This window comes from Pezoporus flaviventris, unplaced genomic scaffold, assembly GCF_033815535.1.
Source record: "Pezoporus flaviventris isolate CSIRO_AGI_PZ_B2104156 unplaced genomic scaffold, CSIRO_AGI_Pfla_v1 ptg000041l, whole genome shotgun sequence".
In the NCBI taxonomy this organism is placed as follows: Eukaryota; Metazoa; Chordata; class Aves; order Psittaciformes; family Psittacidae; genus Pezoporus; species Pezoporus flaviventris.
The window spans coordinates 1,653,500-1,675,445 of NW_026892589.1; the positions used below are offsets into that span (position 1 = coordinate 1,653,500).

The window sequence follows — 21,946 nt, forward strand, 5'->3', positions numbered from 1 at the left end:
CCTCCCTTTTCCTTGCTTTCCCTTCCCTGGGGGAGCTCTCACCACCAACCCGAGGGACCGCAGACTCATGGCACACTTTGGGCTGGAAGGGACCTTCAAAGCTCATGTGGTCCAACCCCTGCGAGGAGCAGGGCCATCTTCAACGAGACCAGGCTGGTCAGGACCACATCCAGCCTGGCCCTGAACACTGCCAGGGATGGGGCAGCCACCACCTCTCTGGGCACCCTGTGCCAGCGCCTCAGCAACCTCATTGTAAAGGATTTCTTCCTCATCCAGCCTGCACCTCCCCTCCTTCAGTTCGAACCCATCACCCCTGGACCTATAGCAACAGGCCCTGCTAAAGTCTCTCCCCTTCTTTCCTGCAGCCTCTTTAGGCACTGGAGCTGCTCTCAGGTCTCCCCTTCAGGAGCCTTCTCTTCTCCAGGCTGACCCAGCCCAGCTCTCTCAGCCTTTCCCCACAGGAGAGGGGCTCCATCCCTCTGCCCACACCTGTGTCCCTGGGCCCTCTCCAACAGGTCCATGTCTTTCCTGTACTGATGACCTCTGAGCTGGACACAGGACTGCAGAGGGGTCTCCCCAGAGCAGAGGGGCAGGATCCCCTCCCTGTGGATACACTGCAGGAAGATGGGCAGAGCCAAGGGAAGCTCCTTGGGGTAGTGAGCCCCGTGGCAGCCGGATCTATTCCCCCCCCACAGAGCCCATCTCACTCCCCATCTCCTTTGGGCTGCGAAAGCAGGAGCTCTGCAGGGAAATCCCATTCCCTCCTGCAGGAGCAACTGGGTTTTCCCTGTTCTCTTCCACACACTGGGCCATGGAAGCAAGGAGAGCACAGCCCTTCTCCAGCCTCTCCCTGAGGTGGCACCCAGCACCTCCACTAACTCTGCACCCTCTGCCCAGCCAGGCAAGGAGAAACCCATCTCCATGCCCGTAGCACAGCGTTCCACAGGCGAGGAGAGTGATTAAGAGCGAGTTACATTCTTGTCAGTGCAGAGAGGGGGGGAAAAATTGATTTACAAGCAGTATTATGATAATCTGCTTCCTGCAGGAGGGAGGGAGGCTCCACAACGCACTGCCACAGCAGCAAAGGAAATTCAGAGACAGCGCAATTAAGCAGCCAGAGCTCCAATGAATCAAAAGCCAGGGAAGCAAAGAGTCCCCCTCGCTGCATTCCTGCGCCGGGCTTCCTCTGAGCCCTGTTTCACCCCGGCCTGCGGGGCTCATTTGATTTAAGGACATCAAACCAACACAAGCAACCCAATCAGTGCCTCCAAGCCCGGCGGGGTGCGGAGGGTAACCCAATAACTGCAGCACACAAGTGCTGCTGCCCCGGGGGCTCAGATCCCATCCCAGAGGAGCAGGGAGAGGTTTAAAATGCCTCATGTCCCTGTTCATCCTGCAGCAGCTGGAGCAGGGGGTGACCCGTGCCACCCCCACCAGTGTCCCCTCACCCCATGGGATCGGGGACATCTCCCTGCTGCTGGGAGGGAGAGCTACGATCCTGCTAACTCGCCACCCAGTGCTGCATGCCATAAATCCTCTTTATTCCCTTCCCTGCTCCCCTGAATGTCCTTCTCCCTCCCTGCCCGCTCCTCAGGCCCCAGCAGCCAGGTGGACCTTTCACTTCCCACCTTCCATGGTGAAGCCCAACGCTTCCTGTTGCTCCCTCCCCAGCTCCCTCTCCCTCCCACGCTGCCGGTTGTTCTCTCCCCAGCCCCACTTTCCCCCCCCCGGCCCCCAATGCTTTGATGAGCACATTTAAAAGACAGAGGATGATGCTCCATCTGAAGGAAACGCTTTTCAAAGGCTGCCACAAAAATAGCTGATAGGCCTGACGTTCCCTGGTTTCCTTTGGCTCCTTGTAAACAAGGCAAGGAGCTGCCGTGTCCCAGTTTAGCTGCCAAGGAGTTTCACTTCCCAGCTCCGAGGAGAACCAGGGCAGAGAGGAAAGGAAGCTGGCAGGGACGTGGCCTGGCACACATGGGGATGTGAGGGCCGGACCCACAGGGGATGAGCATCCACCTCCTCCCACAGCTGGGGAAATGGGTGCCGGAGGTGTCCAGAGCAGTGCTGCTCCCCGGGGATGTCCCAGTTCTCACCTGCATCCCAGGTGGGTGCCAGGCAGGGCGAGAAGCCAGCATCCTGGCTCAGGGTTTCTCTCAGCCCTCACAGCTCCCAAAGGGAATGGGAATGGGAGGGGGAATAACCGGTGCTGTTGCTCCTGGGAAGGCCATTGCTGCGTGTGTAGGCTCTGCAGCAGCAGAGTGGAGCACACAGTGACACCAAGGCAGAGCTGCATGAGACTAAGAGTACCTCAGAGAAACCCAGCCTGGTTTGGGTTGGAAGGGACCTTAAAGCTCCTCCAGCTCCAACCCCTGCCATTGGCAGGGACACCTTCCACTAGAGCAGCTTGCTCCAAGCCCCTGTGTCCAACCTGGCCTTGAACACTGCCAGGGATGGGGCAGCCACAGCTTCTCTGGGCACCCTGCTCCCTCCTTTTGCCCTTCCTAGAGCAATAGGGCTTGTGCTGGTCCCTTCCTGACACAGGACGAAGCTCCAGCAGCACAATAACCTCTTCCATCTCCCTTAGCAAACCACTGGAGCAAAGCAGACCCACTTCATGCAGGGGAGGCTCCAGGTCCCAGAAGGGGACAGGAGAGGGAGGGAGGCTCCAGGAGATGACAGAGACCCCACAAGACTCGAGGAAGTCCTTGTGGGACTCGTTCCAGTGATCCCTAGCGAGATGCCATCCAGGCACAGCTGGAACAGAGGGAAGCTGCCTGCCCCACGGTGAAATCCTTCAGCCTGTCCTGATGATGAAGTAGCCTCCTGGCATTTGGTGGTGGCAAAGCAGCTTCCTATCTCCATCATGTAGAGACTCAGATGGCAGTGCCCATCACTAAATCACCAGTGCCCTTATACTGCTGTAGAGGACAACCCAGAGCACAGCTTGAAGGTGAAAGGAGTGAGGATAAGCCTGCAGATGAGTCCGCATTGCTTTGCCTCCCTTGCCCCTCCGCGCTTGGCAGCCAGGAGCTGCTCACTGCCTGAGCCTGAAGGGGATGTGGTAAAACACGACTGTTCACGGCCCAAATGATGGAGGAAGCCCAGAGGAGTCTATTGGTGATAAAGCAGATTTGAAGCAGCTTATCCAAACCTCAACAACCTGAGGGCAACACTGCACCACCACCAGGGTGAGCCAGGACTGGGACCAGCAACAGCTCACCCATGTCCAACGACCCCAACGGGCACCCCAGTGCTGGCCCTCAGGAGCAAGCTCCAGGCTCAGGAGAACCCTGCATCTGAGGAAAAGCCAGGAGCCATGTGACAGCCTGGCAGGGAAAAGCCAAGCCTGCCTGGGGAAGGACCAGAGAGCTGCTCAAAGACAAAGCTGCTTGTCTGGGAACAGCCTGGAGATTTGCATACTTCAAAGGGCTTAAATCACAGTAAATAAGCATGACGGTGCAAGAAGAAAGCAAGTGCAACGAAAGACCTGATTGTGGTTTCAGCAGCAGCCTGCCCTGGGAGCTTCTCTGCTCTGGAGGATGCGAGGAAGAAGTGGGTTTTTCCATCTCCTACCACAGCCTAAGTGGCAAACACTCCTGAAGCCAAGTGAGCTGGATCAGCAGCACCAGCCCGTGGTGGAGAGGAGATCGGGCTCCAGCTGAGGTGCTTCTGCTGTGCCCATAGGGCTCATAAAGAGGATTAGCACCTTAACCACGTAATTACTCAGGACAAACTCTGCAGGGGTCTTCAAAGGCAGGCATGGAGCCTAAGAGGTGACATCCTGGTTGAACCATGGGGGCTCCTCCCAGCACCGAATCCCTCCCAGCTGCTGCATGGGTCTCACCACAAACTGCCAGGGCTCCACCTCACCTCCCTGGGCTTCGCCTGCCATGGGGTTCCTCAAGCCAGTTGGGATGGGGCAGTGGGAAACTACAGCCAGCCTGCCCCAGAGAGACATCCAAGGTGAGGGTCTCCCCTCATTTTAGCCTCTTCCCCAAGGAAATGCTTACAGAGGGAGAGAGGTCCATCCTGGGAACATCTGCAGCTCCCCAGAGAGCGGCTGGTGGGCACAAAGTCCTAACTTGAGTGATTTACAGCCCTGGAACCACAGAGCACAGACTGCTTTGGGTTGGAAGGGACCTTAAAGCTCCTCCAGCTCCAACCCCTGCCACGGGCAGGGACCCCTTCCACTGGAGCAGCTTGCTCCAAGCCCCTGTGTCCAACCTGGCCTTGAACACTGCCAGGGATGGGGCAGCCACAGCTTCTCTGGGCACCCTGTGCCAGCGCCTCAGCACCCAAACAGGGAAGAGCTTCTGCCTCAGAGCTCAGCTCAGTCTCCCCTCTGGCAGGTTAAAGCCGTTCCTCTTTGCCATTTCCTCCCTTAGCACTGCCACTCAAACCTCACCAAACCCCAGAAGTGTGCAAGAACCACAGTCAAAGAAAGAGAAATACAAAGCAGCTTCCCCAAACTCCTCATCCCAGCAGAGGGAGCTGATCTCTGCCTGTGCCTCGAGGGCAAATCCTCAGAGGAAAGCAGGCTCTGCAAAGAAAACACATTTACCAGAGCCGGAGCCAGCGCTGTGCTGAAGGAGGCAGAGGCATCACAGGCAGTCAGGGTGTCCCAGGCACGATGGTGACCAGCAGCTCCAACACGGCCCCCCTGGACCACCCCACTGCAGCCCTGCAGACACTGCCTGCCCTCAGCAGCCTGCTCCACGTGCCTGTGCTGCTCCTCAAGCAGGCAGACACGGACACCACGTGCTGCTCCACTCCAAGAGGGAGGGCTGTGTTTTCAGCCTGTTATGACAGTTTTGGCAGCAAAGAGTTGCTGGGGTTGGTTTGTTTTTAAATCCTGAATTTCTCTCTGCAGCAAACGAGGGGGAAAGTCCTGGTTTCCTTCTTTAAAGAAATCTTCAAAGGCCACCCTGCGCCTCCCCTGGATTCCCAGTCACCAGCAGCCCAGGAAAACAGGTGTGGTGAATTATTCACGGGCTAAGGGGAATGGCTTTAACCTGCCAGAGGGGAGACTGAGCTGAGCTCTGAGGCAGAAGCTCTTCCCTGTGAGGGTGCTGAGGCGCTGGCACAGGGTGCCCAGAGAAGCTGTGGCTGCCCCATCCCTGGCAGTGTTCAAGGCCAGGTTGGACACAGGGGCTTGGAGCAAGCTGCTCTAGTGGAAGGGGTCCCTGCCCAAGGCAGGGGTTGGAGCTGGAGGAGCTTTAAGGTCCCTTGAACCCAAACCAGGCTGGGATGCTGTGATTTAAGCCTGTGCCGTGCTGCATGGGCTCCCTGTGGGGACAGGCACAGTGAGCCCAGTCTCACCAGCACCACCACACCCCTCTGTGGTGCAGGAGGGAAGTTGTAGGCTTGCAGCAAGGGGAGCTGGCCAGAGCAGGGTGCATTGCAGGCAAGCTCATGCAGGGGTTAGTGCGGCAGGCAGTGACCCCAGCACCCCACGCAGAGAGTACCTTGGAATAACCTACTTGGAAGTCTCAAATGCAGATAGGTCTTCTGCTCTGGGCTTGAGGCTAAACCAGCAAAATAAAATGAACAACAAGAAGAAAGAATCCTCTGTGAGATGAGTAATGTCAGGTCATTTGTGCAACCTGTCCAGCTTGCCCAGAGCACTGAAGTGATCAGCAGCATCCAGGAGGGGCAGAGGGTTGGTATTACTGAAGTATTGTTAAACTGCTATTCCATTTCCAGCCTCACAGCCGCCTTCCCATCACAACCACCAAGACAAAAGCCCTCCTGCCCTCCTGGTGCCATGCACAAAACCAGGCTGTAATTGTATTCTGATGTGCTGCACTAATAGACTATTATTTCCAACCTTTGCTCCCCCAGTGAAGGTGCAGGAGCTGGGCAGCCTCAGATCCCTCCTGAAGGGAGGGGACAGGACAAGACTCCAGCTTCAAAGGAACGAAGAGTGACTGCACAGTCCCAATTAGAATGATGAGCCCTGACAGGCACTGAAATGATGGCCCAGCCACCTTCTTTAAGTGAGACAAATGGGACCATCAGCTCACTAGGAACTTGTCTCTGTCAGAAGTGAAAATTTACCATTTTCCACTTAAACTGAGGACTCTGAGCATGGAGACAAAACCCATTGGGAGCAGCAACATCTTCAGCTTCTACAGTGACAAGGGCCTGGGAAGATTCTCTGCTTTGGTGTGACAGGAACCCAAATAGCTCAGGGCTAGCAGAGTGAAGTGAGACCCGGTAGATCCGTGTTCCTGCCCCAGTTCAGTGATCATGAACTTCCAGCCATGAAAGCTGGCATCAACTGGTATTACCAAATCCTTTCAGCCATAACTCTCAGGTGGGAGTAGTAAAGAGGGAAGGATTTGGTTTCAAACCCTGGAGTTGTTACCCCAGCCTGCATCCCATGCCATACAGCATTCCAGATCCCTCTCCAGGTGCGATCCCTGGGCTAGCAGACCCAGCACCCTAAATGTGGCCTAAGATACTCATCCCAACAGGATTTCTAGAGGCAGGTGGTTCCAGGGTCCACAGCACTGGGAGCAGACATCTCACACCCCACTACTAGTGGCAGATTTGGCTGTTAGTATTGGAAGCTGCACTACAGGCTGCTGGAGAACAGATTAAGAGAGAGGATGAGGCTTTTGGCTTTTTCTACTGAGCACCCAGAAGCGTTTTTGCCCTTATTATTCACCAGACAAGCTCAGTGTTTGTTTCCTTGCAATGCCTGTAGGGCACAGCTGCAACATGCAGACGGGGCTTTTCCTGTTCCTGAGGTCACTAGGGTGGTGATCCCTTCTAACAGCATCCCTTTTCAGCAAGACCTTCACAGCTCGAGGCCTCTGCATCCCTTCACACAGCACTGAAGAGACAAGGTTTGGCTATGGCAAACATCAGCCAGCACGTGGCACTCCCTGCCCCCTGGTTCAAAGCTGAGCAGCTGGGGAAGGAAGCCTAGATCAAAGAGTTTTATTATAACAACTTGTGCAAAAGCTAACCCAGACAGAAGGGTTCTGTTGTGGTTGGGTTTAAAGGGTTTCATCAGGAGAGATACAAACTGGAGCCCTCCGATACCTTTTTGATAGTGTTGTGCTTGCTGTTGCCCCGGCTGGCGTTCTCGTTGTGCAATATATCCAGAGCTGTCTCCCTCTCCTTTAGCTTCAGTGCCTCAATTTCAGTCTTCAGCTCGTTCAGCTGCTCCTGGAGGTGTTTGCTCTTCTCCATGTACTCCACCCTAGCACACACAAAGAGTCCTGGGTTAGGCCAGGCTGACACGATACAGTGATAACAGAATGACACCAGGAAAACCTTCTCTCTGTTACTCCGAATGTGTCGAACTGAAACCAGCCTCAGCAATGATGGGGCTGTTATTAAAATGGGACCCAGGCAGCTGACCCAGGAACAAAACTAAGTTACATTACTGTATGAAAGGCTAAAGGCAGGCTGGAGCTGCTGGATGGTATTTGTAAGTCTCCCCATCCCTGCATGAAGCTGCACCATGACATTACACGTCTCAGCCTACAAGGGAGTAGTTTTAGCTCTTTCCACTGCTCTACTCCACCGCACTCTCTCCCAAAGCTAGCTCCCAAACTCAAAGGCACGAATCCTACCAGTCAGGAAGGACCCTGCTGTACTGACTTCTCATGTTTTGGAAGGAGTTAGCTTGTAAATTGTGTGGGAGCAAGCACTGCCCCCCAAATACCAGGTATCTCTTAGCCACACAGCAAGGCTGGGAGAGACAGAGGTCTCCCAGAAACAGAAAGGAAGAAAAAAAGCAAACCCAGTTCTCAGGACTGGGCCCTCACAGCCTTCTGTGCTGAAGCATCAACTGGAGGAAAAATCACACCGTGCCAGCCATGAGGAAACACTGAGAGCCAGGGCAAAGCTCCAGCACACCAACAAGAACCCTCTCGGACAGCCAGGATTTGTAGTGAGCATTCTCCCCGCACCAGAGGAAGGAGAACAATCCCATAGAAGACAGCACAAGATGCTGCTGCTTTCAGGATTTGGCAGAGCCAAGCTCTTCCTGCTGAGGAGAGCAGGATGACCCAGTTAACAACCTGGGTACAGAAGCAGGAATTAGCCCCTTCTTTTCAGCTTCTATCTTTTTCCTTCTGGCTTTAGGAAGAGTTTTCACCTCTGTCTCCAGCACAGGGGGCTCTTATTCCACACACAGGAGAGGGCACTGAGCAGAGGCAACATAAACCATCCCTCTGGGATCCAGGGGTGCTTCATTCCTGCCCTGGGAAGTTTTGGTTGGAGCGCTATGGCAGAGCCCTTTCAGCTTTGATCTACAAGCCAGTCGATGCACAAAGCACATTATTACTACAGAGATTAAAATCGGATCTGCTTTGATTTCTGCTCGATCTGTTGTGTTGAAGGCTACACTCACACCCTCAGGAAAACACAAGATCAAAGCTCAATCAAATCCAAACTTGCTTGTGTGCACTTTTTATATAGGAACATGACACACATTCCAGGAAAAAGGGGTTAAAGCCCCAAAGCAGGAGCTCAGCACACACTGCAGCTACTTTCCATTCTCTGGACACACTGCACATGCAGTGGCACCAGCCTGCCACAGCTCAGCACACCAGCAGCCAGGCTGCTCTTAACCTTCTACCAAGATGAACAATTCAAGCCTAAACAAGAGCCAGGGTAATCTTATGGAGAGGAAACTCTGGTGCCCCCAACATAAGAAGCTGTTGGAGCAAATCCAGAGAAGCTGTGGCCGCCCCATTCCTGGCAGTGTTCAAGGCCAGGCTGGACACAGGGGCTTGGAGCAAGCTGCTCTAGTGGAAGGTGTCCCTGCCCATGGCAGGGGTTGGAACTGAAGGAGCTTTAAGGTCCCTTCCAACCCAAACCAATCTGGGATTCTACGAATCAAGCTCAGCATGCTTCAACCTGCCTCTAAGCAGGCAGCAGGGACATGCCTGTGACACCAGGTCAACCAGAGCTATTAATCCAAAAGGAATACCAAAGGCTTCTCTCCCCTTTTCACCTCACACTGGTGCTTGTCTGGTACTTAAAAACTACATTCAGCACCCATCCAATTCCTCCCACTACAACTGAGGCACAAATCCCAGTGCTGGACACATGCCACATACTTCTCTTTCTCTATTTCCATCGAAAGCCTCTTCATGTCAGTATCCTTGAAGTCAAAAGACAGGCTCTCACTGATGAGGTTGAAGCTTGGCAGGTCAGTAGGCAGTGCTGTTGTACTTGAGTTCATAGACTGCTAAAGAGAGAGTACAGATTAATCCCTCTTGGCACACAAATGTTCCTATAGCAAACGTTCTGTAACAGAGGTAAAATAAAGCAGCAACTAAGCACACACAACAAGGCACTACTTGCTAATGCTGTAGTAAGGGCTTGAACTGCTACTCACACAGGTAACAACACACTCTTCCTGGGGCTGGGTGTATTCCACCTTGCAGAGTGCTGAACTAGAAGGATCTCATCATTTGTATGGGGAAAGGGAAGGGGCTCATGTGGATGAGCTTTAAGGTCTCTTCCAACCCAAACCAGGGTGGGATTCCTGATGTGGCACAGCCCACGACCCTGTTTGCCTGAATCAACCTCAAACTTTCTGGAGAACAGATTATGAGGCTGCTCTTTTGCTGGTGATCTTTTAACACAGGAGATGGTGAGCACACCAAGCACTGGATCAGCTTGAAGAACCCCCTGCTCCATTTCCAATTTGCTCTTCCATTCTATTGTTCCTTTGGGACTCCGCTCTTTGTGGTAGTGAAGAGGAGAAAGACACCTCCTGCCTTCAAAATCTATTGACAGAACTTGGCAAAATCAAGGTTTTATCGCTGCTGTGCCACTTAAAGTCAGTCAGAAGCTGCCTTTTGGGAGACATCTGACAGCTATTTAACGTTAGAGATTTAAAAAGCACAAGCTGTGAACAGTGGCAATGCCAGATCCTGTATGACAGCAGAGTCCTGCACTTCACAGCTCCCCACAGCGTGAGCAAAGACCAACGTAACCCCAAGGGTTAACTCAGGCAGCAGTTCCAGCAAGGACCATGGAGATGCACCGATGTTCCAAGTATTTAGGAACCACTGCCAGATTCAGCTGGAAATGCAGAGATAACACCGGGAATTGCTCCTTGCACCAGAGCAGGGATCTGGGACTCTCTCCCTCCTGCATGATGCTGCAATACCCCCATTGACACACACACACTGCCAGGCCTCACGTTTCATCTTCCCCTAAAAAAACAACCCTTCTCTCAGTCCAAATTCCTGTCACACCTCTAACAAAGGGGCTCATTCCCAGCAGAGGAACAGCATCCTGCCTCCAGTCATCACTCTGCTCCTGCACTACACTCAATGAGGTTGCAAGCAGCAGCGCACGTCAAGGATCTGAGTCACAACTGCTGCCAGTGTGCTCAGCCCTCGTGTTGGATGGGACTAATCCAGCCTGGCACCCAAAAGGTCACCCACCTCCCTGCTAGACATTCATGCTTGCTTTAATGACAACAGTGTGCCCAAGCCAGCCTGGACGAGGGGGTGCTGGGGACGGTGCTGCAGAGGCTGCTCTGGCAGCACGCACCAAAAGCTGATAGGATGGTTCTAGGGGCCCTGCTCCAGCACACGAGCTCTTGAGCTTCAGCTGATTCTTTCTTTCCCTCATTCCTCCTCTTTGGGATACTCCAGGGATTGTTTGCAGCCAGCTCTGCTTCAACAGGAGCCGCCAGCGCCGGGCCGGTGACAGATTTACTCTGCACATAACCTGCCTCTTCCCTCACCACCAGCCTGGAATTCACAAGTAGCCAGGGCTCATCCCCTGCTCGCTCTTGGGCTGGACACAGCGAGAGGAACAACATTTCATGTCTGCTGCAGAGGCAGAGCTGGAAAGCAAACACCCAGTACAAGCAGAGACAAGGACCTCCAACTGCACTGCTCAGCCTGGCTGGAGCACAGGTTAGACTCACACCAAGGAGGCAGGAGTTCTGCCTGCCCTTTGCTGCTAGCACAGAGCACATTAATTGCAGAGCAGGGCTGAAAGGGACAGCTGAATCCCTAAATCCCAGTCTCAAAGGAAAAGGGACAGGTTGCCAAAGCACTTCCCTGATTCAAGTGCTTGCATCCCATTGACATTCAAGTCCTATCCCTGTAAGGCACCGAGGTGTTCGCAAAGCCCTTCCCATGTGAGGTTCTAGGATCTGTGCTGGGCAGGATGCTCACAACAGGGCTGGTGGCCTTCAAACCACCTTTAGCATTTCTTTTCAGCACAAGCTACTTGGGCTTTGTTTTGAAGAATAAACCCCAAAGAGCAGCAGTCGGATCTGAGCAGGAATTTCAGCTGCTGCAATCATTAAACCCAGGTACCCATCTGTCACGGTTACACCAGCCACTTCCTCCATGAAGCAACAAAACAAACGGTGTAGAAGTTAGAGAGCAGGAGCAGCGAGGAAGAGGGAGGAAAAAACAGCAAAGAGCAAACTGAAGACTTTCAAAGACGTGGCTTAATGTCTGGGGCAAACATCTCCCTGCCATGGCAGTGATCCTGGGCAGGTCTTGCAGCTGGCGCCCAGATTTTTAATCCAGGGACACAGGGTGACAAAGGGGACACAGACCTTTTCCTTCTGTGTCTCCTCACCTGGAGCAAACTGCATAACCCTGTTCCTGCATTAAAGCAATTGCCTGCCATGAATACAGGTGACAGTGGACATCCCTCTGGAGTACAGAGCAGGAGAGAAAGAGGAAGCACAGAGCAAGTCATGTCATGAGGCTTCCCCTGCAGGTAGAGCTCCTTGCACTGCCACTGCCTTTCCTTCACTGCTCAAGGATTTGGGCAAGCCCAAGACAGCCACTTACTGCTTCCAGCAGATCAGAGAAGAGATGAGTGCCTTTAGTCTTGCCCTGAGTGGTACCTGAAGGGCAGTGAAGGAGGGAAGAGCCGCTGCCAAGTGAGTAAGGAATGAATTGTTCTCCTAGCCCTGACGATCTGAGACTCAGATTCACGTCTCATTTCTCATGCATCACCTACCAGTCACATCACAGAAGCAGCCTGAGCTTCAAGGACTAAAAAGACACTGAAACAAGCTTTAAGGGACCAGCATTAGATAATGGAAAGTTAAAAGATACATACATAGCTATATATATATGTTTCTTGCCTTTTCTGCAACATACAGCTAGGTTAATGGTTGGACTCAATTACCTTAAGGGTCTTTTTTCCAACCTAATGATTCTACATCCATCCACTCCCTGCTTCCTCCCTTGCTCTTGCTCCTCCAGAGGGAAGTCCTGCCTAGCTCTCAGTGCCAGGGGACGACACAGCACAAGCCCTGGTACCATTGAAAAGATCAAGCTCAGTGTTATACTCTCATTACGGAAGAGAGGAGCTGGAATCCTGCACCGCTGGGCAGAGCTGCCATTCACCTGAGGGACATGAGTCTCCCAACAGCAGCTTTCAAATTGCTTCATCCCTCAGGCCACCAGCTTTGAAGTGAGCATCTTACTCTGGCTCACATAGCAGAGAGATGGGAGGGGCCACAGGGGACAGGAGAAGCAAGGCAGGCACAACAGGGGATGGAAGAGTCCAGCAAGGAGTTGTCACCTGGATATGGGCACAAACAGCACCACATCCCTCTTGTGCTGAGGGCTCCAGACCTAGGATCCCAGAATCCTAGACACTTGTAAAATAAGGAGCACTCCAAGCTAAGCTTTAGCAAGCCCTGTAGGTGTCCCAGAGCTCAGAGCACCTGCCTGTTTCCCATCTCTGCAACTGTGAAAAGCTTTGAGACGCTTTTGCAGGGAACTTCAAGCAGGTTCCTTCACCTCCATCCTCTTCAATCCACTCTTCAGAAGTTCCCAGAGGATGGGAAGGAGCCTGCAGGTACAGCATTAGAGAAGTGGAGGAAAGGAACTGCCAGACAGAACAGAGCCATGGTCATTTAGGCCAGTTTCAGCAACCAGGACCAGATGCTGCAGAGGAAGGTGTGAAATCTTAATGGGCAATCATGGAATTGTCTCCCTTCAAGGAAGTGGGTTTTAATTCCAGCACACAGGGGCACAGTGACCACTTTATGCCAAAGAATGAATGTACAGCTTCTGAACAATGTTTATCCAACCTAACAAGGATCAGGACACCTCTGTTCAGTATTTAACCCTATTTTAAAGGCTGTTTGCTCCACACGTGCTAGCAAAGTGCGGCCCTGACCTGGGTGTTAAATGGATTCTACACTTGCTGCCTTTAATTTCTCCAGCAGCTGCTTTACTCTTGCAGCATGAGGCAGGGCAGGTGGGGGAGAAAGAAAACAACAAAGAGCAAAGTAATGGATGGGGTGTCTGGATGGAGGGAGCAAGCACTGCAAAGGGTTTCTGAACAGCAATGCAACGGGACAGCCTGTATCCCTCCACCGATGGGATGGAGACAGGAGACTCCTCCAGGTTACAGAGGAGGGCACATTTAGGGGCTGGGGATTACAATCCAGCTCGCTCTTACTGTGTATGACGACTTGCTGGTGATCTCCAACAGCTTCTGCTTCGCTCTCCGCTCAGACTCACGGGCCTCCTGAAGATCCTGCTTCAGCTGATCAGCCTCCTTCGCCCTACAGACATACAGCAAAAGGCAACTATCAGATGGAAGTTGAGAGGAACGAGAAGCTGGAGGAGCAGCATCACAGTGTAGGTGTGCAATAGGTTGAGATTTGACCCCCAACAAGACCTAAACTAAGAAATCATTGGAGCAAGGGAAATGGCAGAACCTCTGACACGTGGGATGTTTCAATAAGCACAGAACTCCGAGCCACAACGGGGCAGCTCTGCCATGGGCTGTGTGAGCACCAGTGAGCAAGGCCAAGGGCTGGAGAAGTGGACTAAGGCACCAGGACAGGGAGAACTTCAAAAGTTAAGCTCAGACCTAAAGCAGGAGAGGCAGCTCTCTGACAAGTTACCCTCCACTAACAATTATCTGCTGCATTCAAAAAGGAAGCAGCACCCAAGATTTGCCTACCACTAGAGCCCAGCTATTCTAGGACTAGTATTTACCCTCAAGGACTGCCCCCCAAAGAGAAAGCCAAAGGAGGAAGAGTGCTTTCTTTGCTGGACTGAATTCTGAGTGTAGACTTTGTAAGATAGAGACCAAGGCAAGATGAGATGGACAAGGGCAGCGTTCATCCAAGCAGAAGGGCTGATGCCAAACAAGCTCTCACATGGAAAGGAGTAATCAGCTGGAAGGAAACAAGAATGATCTTTTACTTGCTCACTACCAAATGCACCATGGGACCTGGGCTCTGGTATCAAGAGGATGGAAACACCAGGTTTAACAAGAAGCAAGGACTCCAGGAGCTAGGGGTTAGCTCAAGGCTAACCTGAAACAGAGAGCTCACCACCAGGAAGGAGAACTAAAAACAGAGGTAAACAGGAATAAAGAGGGAATAGGGAATGTAGATCTACCATCCAGAGGAAAAAACAACCACAAGTGTTATTAATGTCACATACTTTGAGGAATGCAGTGGGTGTTTGCAGAAATTACCCCAAAGTAGAGCTGCTGCTGTCAGGGCACAAGAGGCACAGGAGGCAGAACACTAAGGGCCTTGGGACCTTCTCCCCTGCTGACAGCCCCTCTCCTTGCTCCCATCACAGAATCCCTCCCAAAAGAAGGCTTTGGAGACAGGTCTCCAGCTCTAATCCAGAGGAAGATCAGGGCCACCACTGCTCTACCAGCACCATTTCCTACCGGGACACAGCCCCGCTGTGGCAAACAGCAAGACAGAGAGAGATGGATGGAGAAACCAGCCAGCCCTGGGGCCACGCACTGCTGTACACGCACAGGAGGCCAAGGGCTCACTGCACACCCTCGGATGGATAAACTCAAGGCATGAGCCACTCTTTCAGCCAAGTCAAAGGGGGTTGGAAAGCAAAGCAGAGGCAGCTGCAAGGTTGGACCCTCTGACCTCCTCTCCGACTCCTCGGCCATTTTCAGTGCCAACATCTCTGCCTCCAGCACCTTCTGCTCCATCAGCCGCTTCTCCTCCTCCGTCCGGATGGCCGTGGCTTTGATCCGCTGCATCTCCTGCTCAGCCTCGGCTGCCTTCTGAGCCAGGAGCTTGGCCTCCTCCTCCGTGATCTGCGCCTTCTCGGCCAGCAAGTCTGCCGTCTCTTCGGACCTCATCTGAGAAACAAGGCACATGGAGCCATCAAGCACACTGAACGTCCCCCCAAATGTGCTCACAGCCTCCGGAGCAGAGCCCTGAGCTGCTCGCTCCACATGGTTGCCCATAGAATCCCTCTCTCCCTTCCATGCAAGCCTGCAGCTTCTGCAGCCAAGACCTGGATGTGCCCAGGCTCTGCTCCAAATCATCCTCCTTTGTGTCCCTCCATCCACCCTCCTGATCACCATCCACCAGCAGCACTTTGAGAACAGAATCACAGAATCAACCAGGTGGGAAAAGCCCTTTAAGCTCATCCAGTCCAACCCCAGCACTGCCAAGGCCACCACAAACCCATAGCACTGAGGGCCTCATCTGCACAGCCACAGGACAGTCACAACGTGCCTCCTGAAACACTTTGGCAGTGGAAAGAGTGAGGAAAAGCTGCAGTGCCTCAGGAAACAACCTACCAGAGCCTCATTGGCCATTGTTGCCTCTTCCTTTAACTGCATCAACCGTCTCTCCAGCTCATCCCTTTTCCTTTCAGCCTCTTCCCTCATTTGCTTCTCTCGGGCCAGGCGCTGCCGTTCCATCTAGGAGAGAGGGATTGGGGAAAGCAAGGAGAAACAATACACATTAGAAAGGCTTTTCATAGCATGAGGAACGGTCACTGTGTGTGGTTAGAGCACAGGACTGCACTGCTGCCTCCTCTCTGCTTATCAACACTGGGAGCTTCACTACATGGGGGTGACCTGACATATTCAGCTCCCTTGTAAAGGGCCATTCCTGAGACAAGCCCTATCCTATCAGCCCTATCAGGCTGTTCCCTACAGCACAGCCACCCAAGCAGGTGACTGCATACCAAAGAGCTCCCCCCTCCACTGCCTCACAGGGCAGGCTCACACAAGGAAGGTCCCAAGAGCTCCAGCTACCCGCAGAGCTCCTTACAGCACACTGACCAGAGAGCAAGGCTGCGCTTAAGGGCAGGCTGAGAGCATCTTCCAAACACCAAGTACAGACACACGGCAAGGCAGGAGCTTGGAGGATGTGGAGAGCTCCTGCTTTGGATCAGGCACCTAACCCAGCGGGCCTGAAACATCACCTCCACTCATTCCTAGGGGAGGGCACAAAGCATGCAACCACCTCTGCCAGCTCCTACATCATGGAATCATAGAACAAGGCAGGCTGGAAAAGCCCTTTAAGCTCATCCAGTCCAACCATTCCCCAGCACTGCCAAGGCCACCACTGCCCCATGGCACTGGGGCCTCGTCTCCACGGGGAAGGTGACTGCAGCCCTGCCCTGGGCAGCCTGTTCCAATGCCTGAGCACCCTCTGGGGCAGGAATTGTTCCTCAGCTCCATCTAAACCTGCCCTGGGGCAGCTTGAGGCCGTTTCCTCTTGTCCCATCCCTTGTTCCTTGGGAGCAGAGCCCAGCCCCTCCTGGCTCCATCCTCCTCTCAGGCACTTGTAGGGAGCCATCAGGTCCCCCCTGAGCCTTCTCTTCTCCACACTGAACCCCCCAGGTCCCTCAGCCCTTCCCCATCACACTTGGGCTCCAGGCCCTGCACCAGCTCCAGTGCCCTTCTCTGGCCCCGCTCCAGCACCTCAAGGTCTCTCTTACAGTGAGGGGCCCAAAACTGAACATAGGATTCAAGGTGCAGCCTCACCAGTGCCCAGTGCAGGGGCACAATCCCTGCCCTGGCCCTGCTGCCGCACTGGTGCTGATCCAGGCCAGGATGCTGGTGGCTTCCTGGCTGCCTGGGCCCAAGCTGCTCACGTTCAGCTCCATCAATCAGCACCCCCAGCTCCTTTCCCATGAGCAGTTTCCAGACGCTGCTCCTCAAGCCTGGAGCATTGCATGGGGTTGTTGTGGCCCGAGTGCAGGACCAGCACTGAGCCTTTTGAACCTCATCCCATCGCCCTCATCTCATGGATCCAGCCTGTCCAGATCCCCTGCAGAGCCTCCTGCCCTCCAGTAGGCCAACTTGGTGTCATCTTCAGGTACACGAGCTCTCTCCCCCAGCTCCACCTGCAGGAAACAGCAATGCTTCCCCAGGAGGGGAACACCCAAGCTATGCTGAGACATCACACCAGAATCCACCACCTCTTCCCAGAAGATGCTGAGAGCATTGTGCAGACAGAATGTGCCCAACCACTGCCTCTCCACTAACCAACAGCCCAAAGGGAGCCATTGGGCTGATAAGCACACCACGTTTAATCCCTCCAGCAGGACAGACTGGGTGTTTTATCAGCATCCCCACTGCAGGCAGGACTCACAGCTTGGCACAGGCCACCCGCTGGCTTTAATAAGGGAAATAAGTGTGACAAAACACATCTCTGCTCCTTGGACACCAACTGTATTCTGAGAGTGAGACTCCCACTGCTCAAACAGCTCTGCTGCCTTCTCTTAAAGGTTTCCCTCATTAATTATCATTATGATCTGCATCCCACTCAGGACCTCCATTAACAAGAATTCCCAATACAAAAGGACGGTCCAGAACCAGCTCCTAACTGCGGGTGCTGGGGAGGGAGGAGAGCAGGCAGCAGCACAGTGGCTACAGCAGGGCAGCCAACCTGAGCAGGAGCCTGACCTTTCCCATAGGGCACAAGTGCTCTGGGTTGGAGAGCTCATGCGAGGTGCCCAGCTCCTGCTGGCCCTCAGCACCCTCACCTCTCCCAGCAGCCCAGCTAAGCACAGATCCCAGGTCCTGCTCATGTTATTCCAACACATAAACCTGCCCCTGAAGCCACCAGCACTTGGACACCTCAATGCTCCTTCCACGGAGAGCTTTTGCTCCACGGCACCAACTCCTTACTGACCAGAGGAAGCAAGAATCCCCATTCCCAGAGGAGCTGGCCTAGTTCTGCTCAGTGACTCATGTCCCATCCTCTCCTGCCCCATGAGCTGCAGGAAGGAGAACTGCTTCAGGAGGTGCCTGTGGGACAAGCCACGCCACATCTCCAGGTCAGCCCAGCACCTCAAGGCCAAGCTCAGCACCATGCAGCCACCTCTGCGGCCATGCTCAAACCCATTAACTTAACAGTCCCTTGAGCATCAGGCCCTCCTGGGTACAAGTGGCTGCTCCGGTTTCTCCTGCTGCAATATAGTGGTTTGATTGCAAAAGGGCCATTTATATTCCAAGCACCAGCACTCAGATTAGCTGTGCAGGTTTCAGGGAGTAGAAAAGGTCTACGAGCAGAAAACAATGATTCAGACAATCCAATTTGCTGATGTATGTTCATTGCCTCCACGCTGGTGCCTCCAAAGAGGCGTTCTCACTGCCTGGGCTGACCTGCGGCAGCTAAAGGGGGCCAGCAGCAGATTAGCATGCAAGCTGCATGCCCCAGCCCCGGCGCGCATTCCATCAGCAGGCAATTAGACAAGGAGGCAAAGAACCTCAGCAAAGCACTGCTCCCCCTCACAGCCTCTGCTTTCCCTACAAGCAAATACCCCCTCACACGGCAGCTTGGCAGCCACGGAGCCCAGGGGTAAAGCAAGGCGGGGAAGATGTGCACACACCTGCAGGACACCCGGAGCAGCTCTTCCCTCCCATCATCCCAGTTTTGTGCTCCAGTATAGGGGCTGGATGCGGGCTGCCATTGGCCTGCAGAGCCAAGCTGGGCATGGCTGGCGAGCCGGGAGCAGTCTATTAACAAGATGTTCACAGGCCCTTCCCTCAAAGCTGCTCCTAGTGCTTGATGCCATTCTGGAGACTGCTCCCTCCCGAGTTCATTTGCAGCTCTGATTTCAGCTCACGGTTTGGTTACAGGAGATGTCTCTCACCTGCTTCCTGGCTTTCTCCTCCCTGGCCTGTGCTTTCATCTGCTGGACCTCCAACGAGTCTGCCTTCCTCCTCCTCATGAAGAGGTCGTGGTTTCCAATGCACAGCTGAAGAATCTATTCCAGTCGAGGGTGAAGAGCGGAGAGAAAGAGCTGTACACATGACGACCAGGAGGTGGTTTGTATTCCTGACACACAGAGCCACTACAGCTGCTTGGGTCTGGTGCTTGTAAGCACCTCCACCCACTATCCCAAACCCTACCATAGCTCCCTGGTCCTCACTGCCCCCCTTTCTTTAGGCTCAAGATCAACTTGTGCCTTCTCTCAAGTGCATGTGTCAAGCACTGAGACTAAAAAAAGAAACAAAAAAAGAGGAAGAAAAACCTTTTCCATTCCATTTTATAAAAAACCTCCTTGAACATCCCCAGATACTTTTGCTGAAGGGTTTGAGGACCACCATGGGTTCCTCTGGTACTCAAGGAGGACACAGGAGGTGGCAATACTAGAGGAGGGTTAGCAAAAGGATGGGTACACAAGAGAGTGAAAGCTCTTCTCAGCAAGAACAGCAGGTTCTAAACTGGGATTCCTTTCTAAAGCACTGATTCACAAGCCCATCTGCTGTTTCACTTCACAGGTCACAAATGGCTTCTCTGGAGTCACAGGAGCTTCAGCACTATGAACGTGGTGCAGTGGATGTGGTTATGTCAGGAAGCCCCACTTCCCTAAGGCATGGGAAGTACAGGACAGGCTCCACCAGGACAGCAAAGGACCCTCATGCAACTTAGCGACGGTGCACAACTACTACAGGACCTGGATCAAAGCTCCTCCAGATACCAAATTCACAACACTGGCTAAAGCTGGTCTCTAACACGGATGCTCAACATAGCCCCCCCCATCCTTGTACAAGGAGAGTGTCCTCAGAGGGGACCAGCCTAGCAAAAGCCAGGACTGTGCCTGGCAATGGTCCCAGAACAGGGAGATCTACATCATAGGGCAGAATGGGAAAGGTCTGCAGAAGAAAGGGGATCTGGAAAAAAAGATCACAGAATCCCAGCCTGGTTTGGGTTGGAAGGGACCTTAAAGCTCAACCCCCTACCATGGGCAGGGACCCCTTCCACTAGAGCAGCTTGCTCCAAGCCCCTGTGTCCAGCCTGGCCTTGAACACTGCCAGGGATGGGGCAGCCACAGCTTCTCTGGGCACCCTGTGCCAGCGCCTCAGCACCCTCACAGGGAAGAGCTTCTGCCTCAGAGCTCAGCTCAGTCTCCCCTCTGGCAGGTTAAAGCCATTCCCCTTGGCCTGTCCCTACATCCCTTGTCCCAAGCCCCTCTCCAGCTTTCCTGCAGCCCCTTCAGGCACTGGAGCTGCTCTAAGGTCTCCCCTTCAGGAGCCTTCTCTTCTCCAGGCTGACCCAGCCCAGCTCTCTCAGCCTGGCTCCACAGGATGAGGTGACAAGAAGGTTTTACTCACTGAGTGCTTCCACCGTGCAGGTCAACCCAAGGGCTCAGCAAGGGAAAACAGGAGAGGGGGGAAAGATGTTCTGTGAACAAGCTTGACTTGAGCTGCCCCTTCCTCTTCTCGAGCCTCTCAGTAGTAACTGCTACCAAATGACACCTAAAGCCCAGGCAGGCCAGCACACTGCCTCTGCCTGCTCCAAGGAAAGCCCCAAAAGAACACTGCCTCGTACTGCCTGCAGAAACTACTGCTGCAGCCCATAAAAATGACTCCGTCTGGAGACTTACCAGCTTATTCACACGCAGCTTTGATGAATTGAATTTAAAAACATCAATCTTTTTGTCCAATGGCTTAATGGTAAACTGAAAAGGGAAAAATAAAGAGGGAGAGAGTTATCAGAGAGCAGTGCATTTAATAAAGACACAGCTATAAATGTCTTACTGAAAGCTTTGGCTCGGAGGAGGTCAGCAGTGTCAGACAAACAAGGCTGAGAGCTGTCCCTGTGGCTTTTAGCCAAGCAAGAGAATCAGTATCAAAAGCAAGCAAGGAGACAACTGTCCCTCTGCTCAGACAAACGTGAGGCCACAGAAGCAATGAGAGTGCTGTCTACCCACAGGCTGCAACACAGCAACTTGCAGAGGGCAGAGGCAGCCTAGCACCTCCGGAGGCAGGATGCTGCTCTCCTGCTGCTCCAGAGAACAGAGAAACTACAGCAGGAACTCCTGATGCTTCTGGAGGAAGGGAGGAAGAACCAGCTCAGGTGCCTGATGGTGGGTAGGAGGTTGCATGAGGAACACAGCAACAGGAGCTACTGCCCTGCCCAGTGACACCTCCACTCACAAGGGCTGCCCAGGAGGGTTTTGGTCTCTGGCAGTCAGCCCTGTCACAAGCCCTGTCACTCTGAACTCCAGTATCGTCTCTCTCTGTATTCACACTCTAGGTACCAACCAAACAGCTCCAGCCATGGCTTGGAGAGCAGGACACAGGTGGCATGACCAGACTCCAGCAACCCAACCCCTGCATAGACAGGTAACTCTGCACTAGCTAAAAGGGCACTTGAAGAGCTGGAGTGCTCACAGCACAGCATTCCTTAGCAGCACGCTTGTATTCCATCACTCTGCCACACACTGCAAAACCACCCAGCTGAGACAGCACTCGAGCAGTCTGTGTCCATTAAAGCAGGCCTGTTTGTCAAGCCATGGCACTGCCTGACCAGGGCTGGGCAGAGCTGGCCCTGGCAGGGCTTTGTTTCATCAGTTTAAGAGCCAACCTTTAGACTTACACACAGGCAGATGTGAGTGCACGTCCCTGGACTGAGGCTCCAGCACAGCCCTACCAGGCCTGGAAAGCAACAGCCAGGAGAGGAACTGCAGCTCCAGGTAAAGAGCCAGTCTTGCTTGGGCTGGATCAAAGCCCTCTGTGGCTGATGGAGCTGTCATAGCCAGCTGTTGAGCCTGTTTACTACCATGTCAGCTCTACTCGTGGTCACTTCATTACACAGATCAGTGACCTGATGGAAGGTAACAGTCCCTTCTCCCAGGAGAAAGCTCTGTTACAGGCTTGTGTCAGGAGCTGGTTAGGGAGGCTCCTGAGGCAATCACTGAGCAGGCAGCTGCTGCTGCACTCGTCTGTC

General features: G+C 53.5%; 1 protein-coding gene across 7 annotated transcripts in view; it reads right to left on the reverse strand.

Moving 5' to 3' along the window:
• The window catches only part of NF2 (NF2, moesin-ezrin-radixin like (MERLIN) tumor suppressor), a 46,174-nt gene that overhangs the window by 2,359 nt on the left and 21,869 nt on the right, over positions 1-21,946 (reverse strand). For 2 of the 7 annotated variants that reach the window (XM_061465754.1, XM_061465758.1), the window contains exons 9-15: positions 20,601-20,675; positions 18,864-18,977; positions 15,550-15,672; positions 14,885-15,102; positions 13,432-13,537; positions 9,084-9,214; positions 7,054-7,213 (exon numbers count right to left, since the gene is read on the reverse strand). In XM_061465754.1, the coding sequence (XP_061321738.1) occupies positions 7,054-7,213; positions 9,084-9,214; positions 13,432-13,537; positions 14,885-15,102; positions 15,550-15,672; positions 18,864-18,977; positions 20,601-20,675 (927 nt within the window). Of the gene's footprint in view, positions 1-5,483; positions 5,570-7,053; positions 7,214-9,083; positions 9,215-13,431; positions 13,538-14,884; positions 15,103-15,549; positions 15,673-18,863; positions 18,978-20,600; positions 20,676-21,946 lie in introns of all 7 variants that reach the window. The other 5 variants (XM_061465760.1, XM_061465757.1, XM_061465756.1 and 2 more) reach the window with 5 other exon arrangements.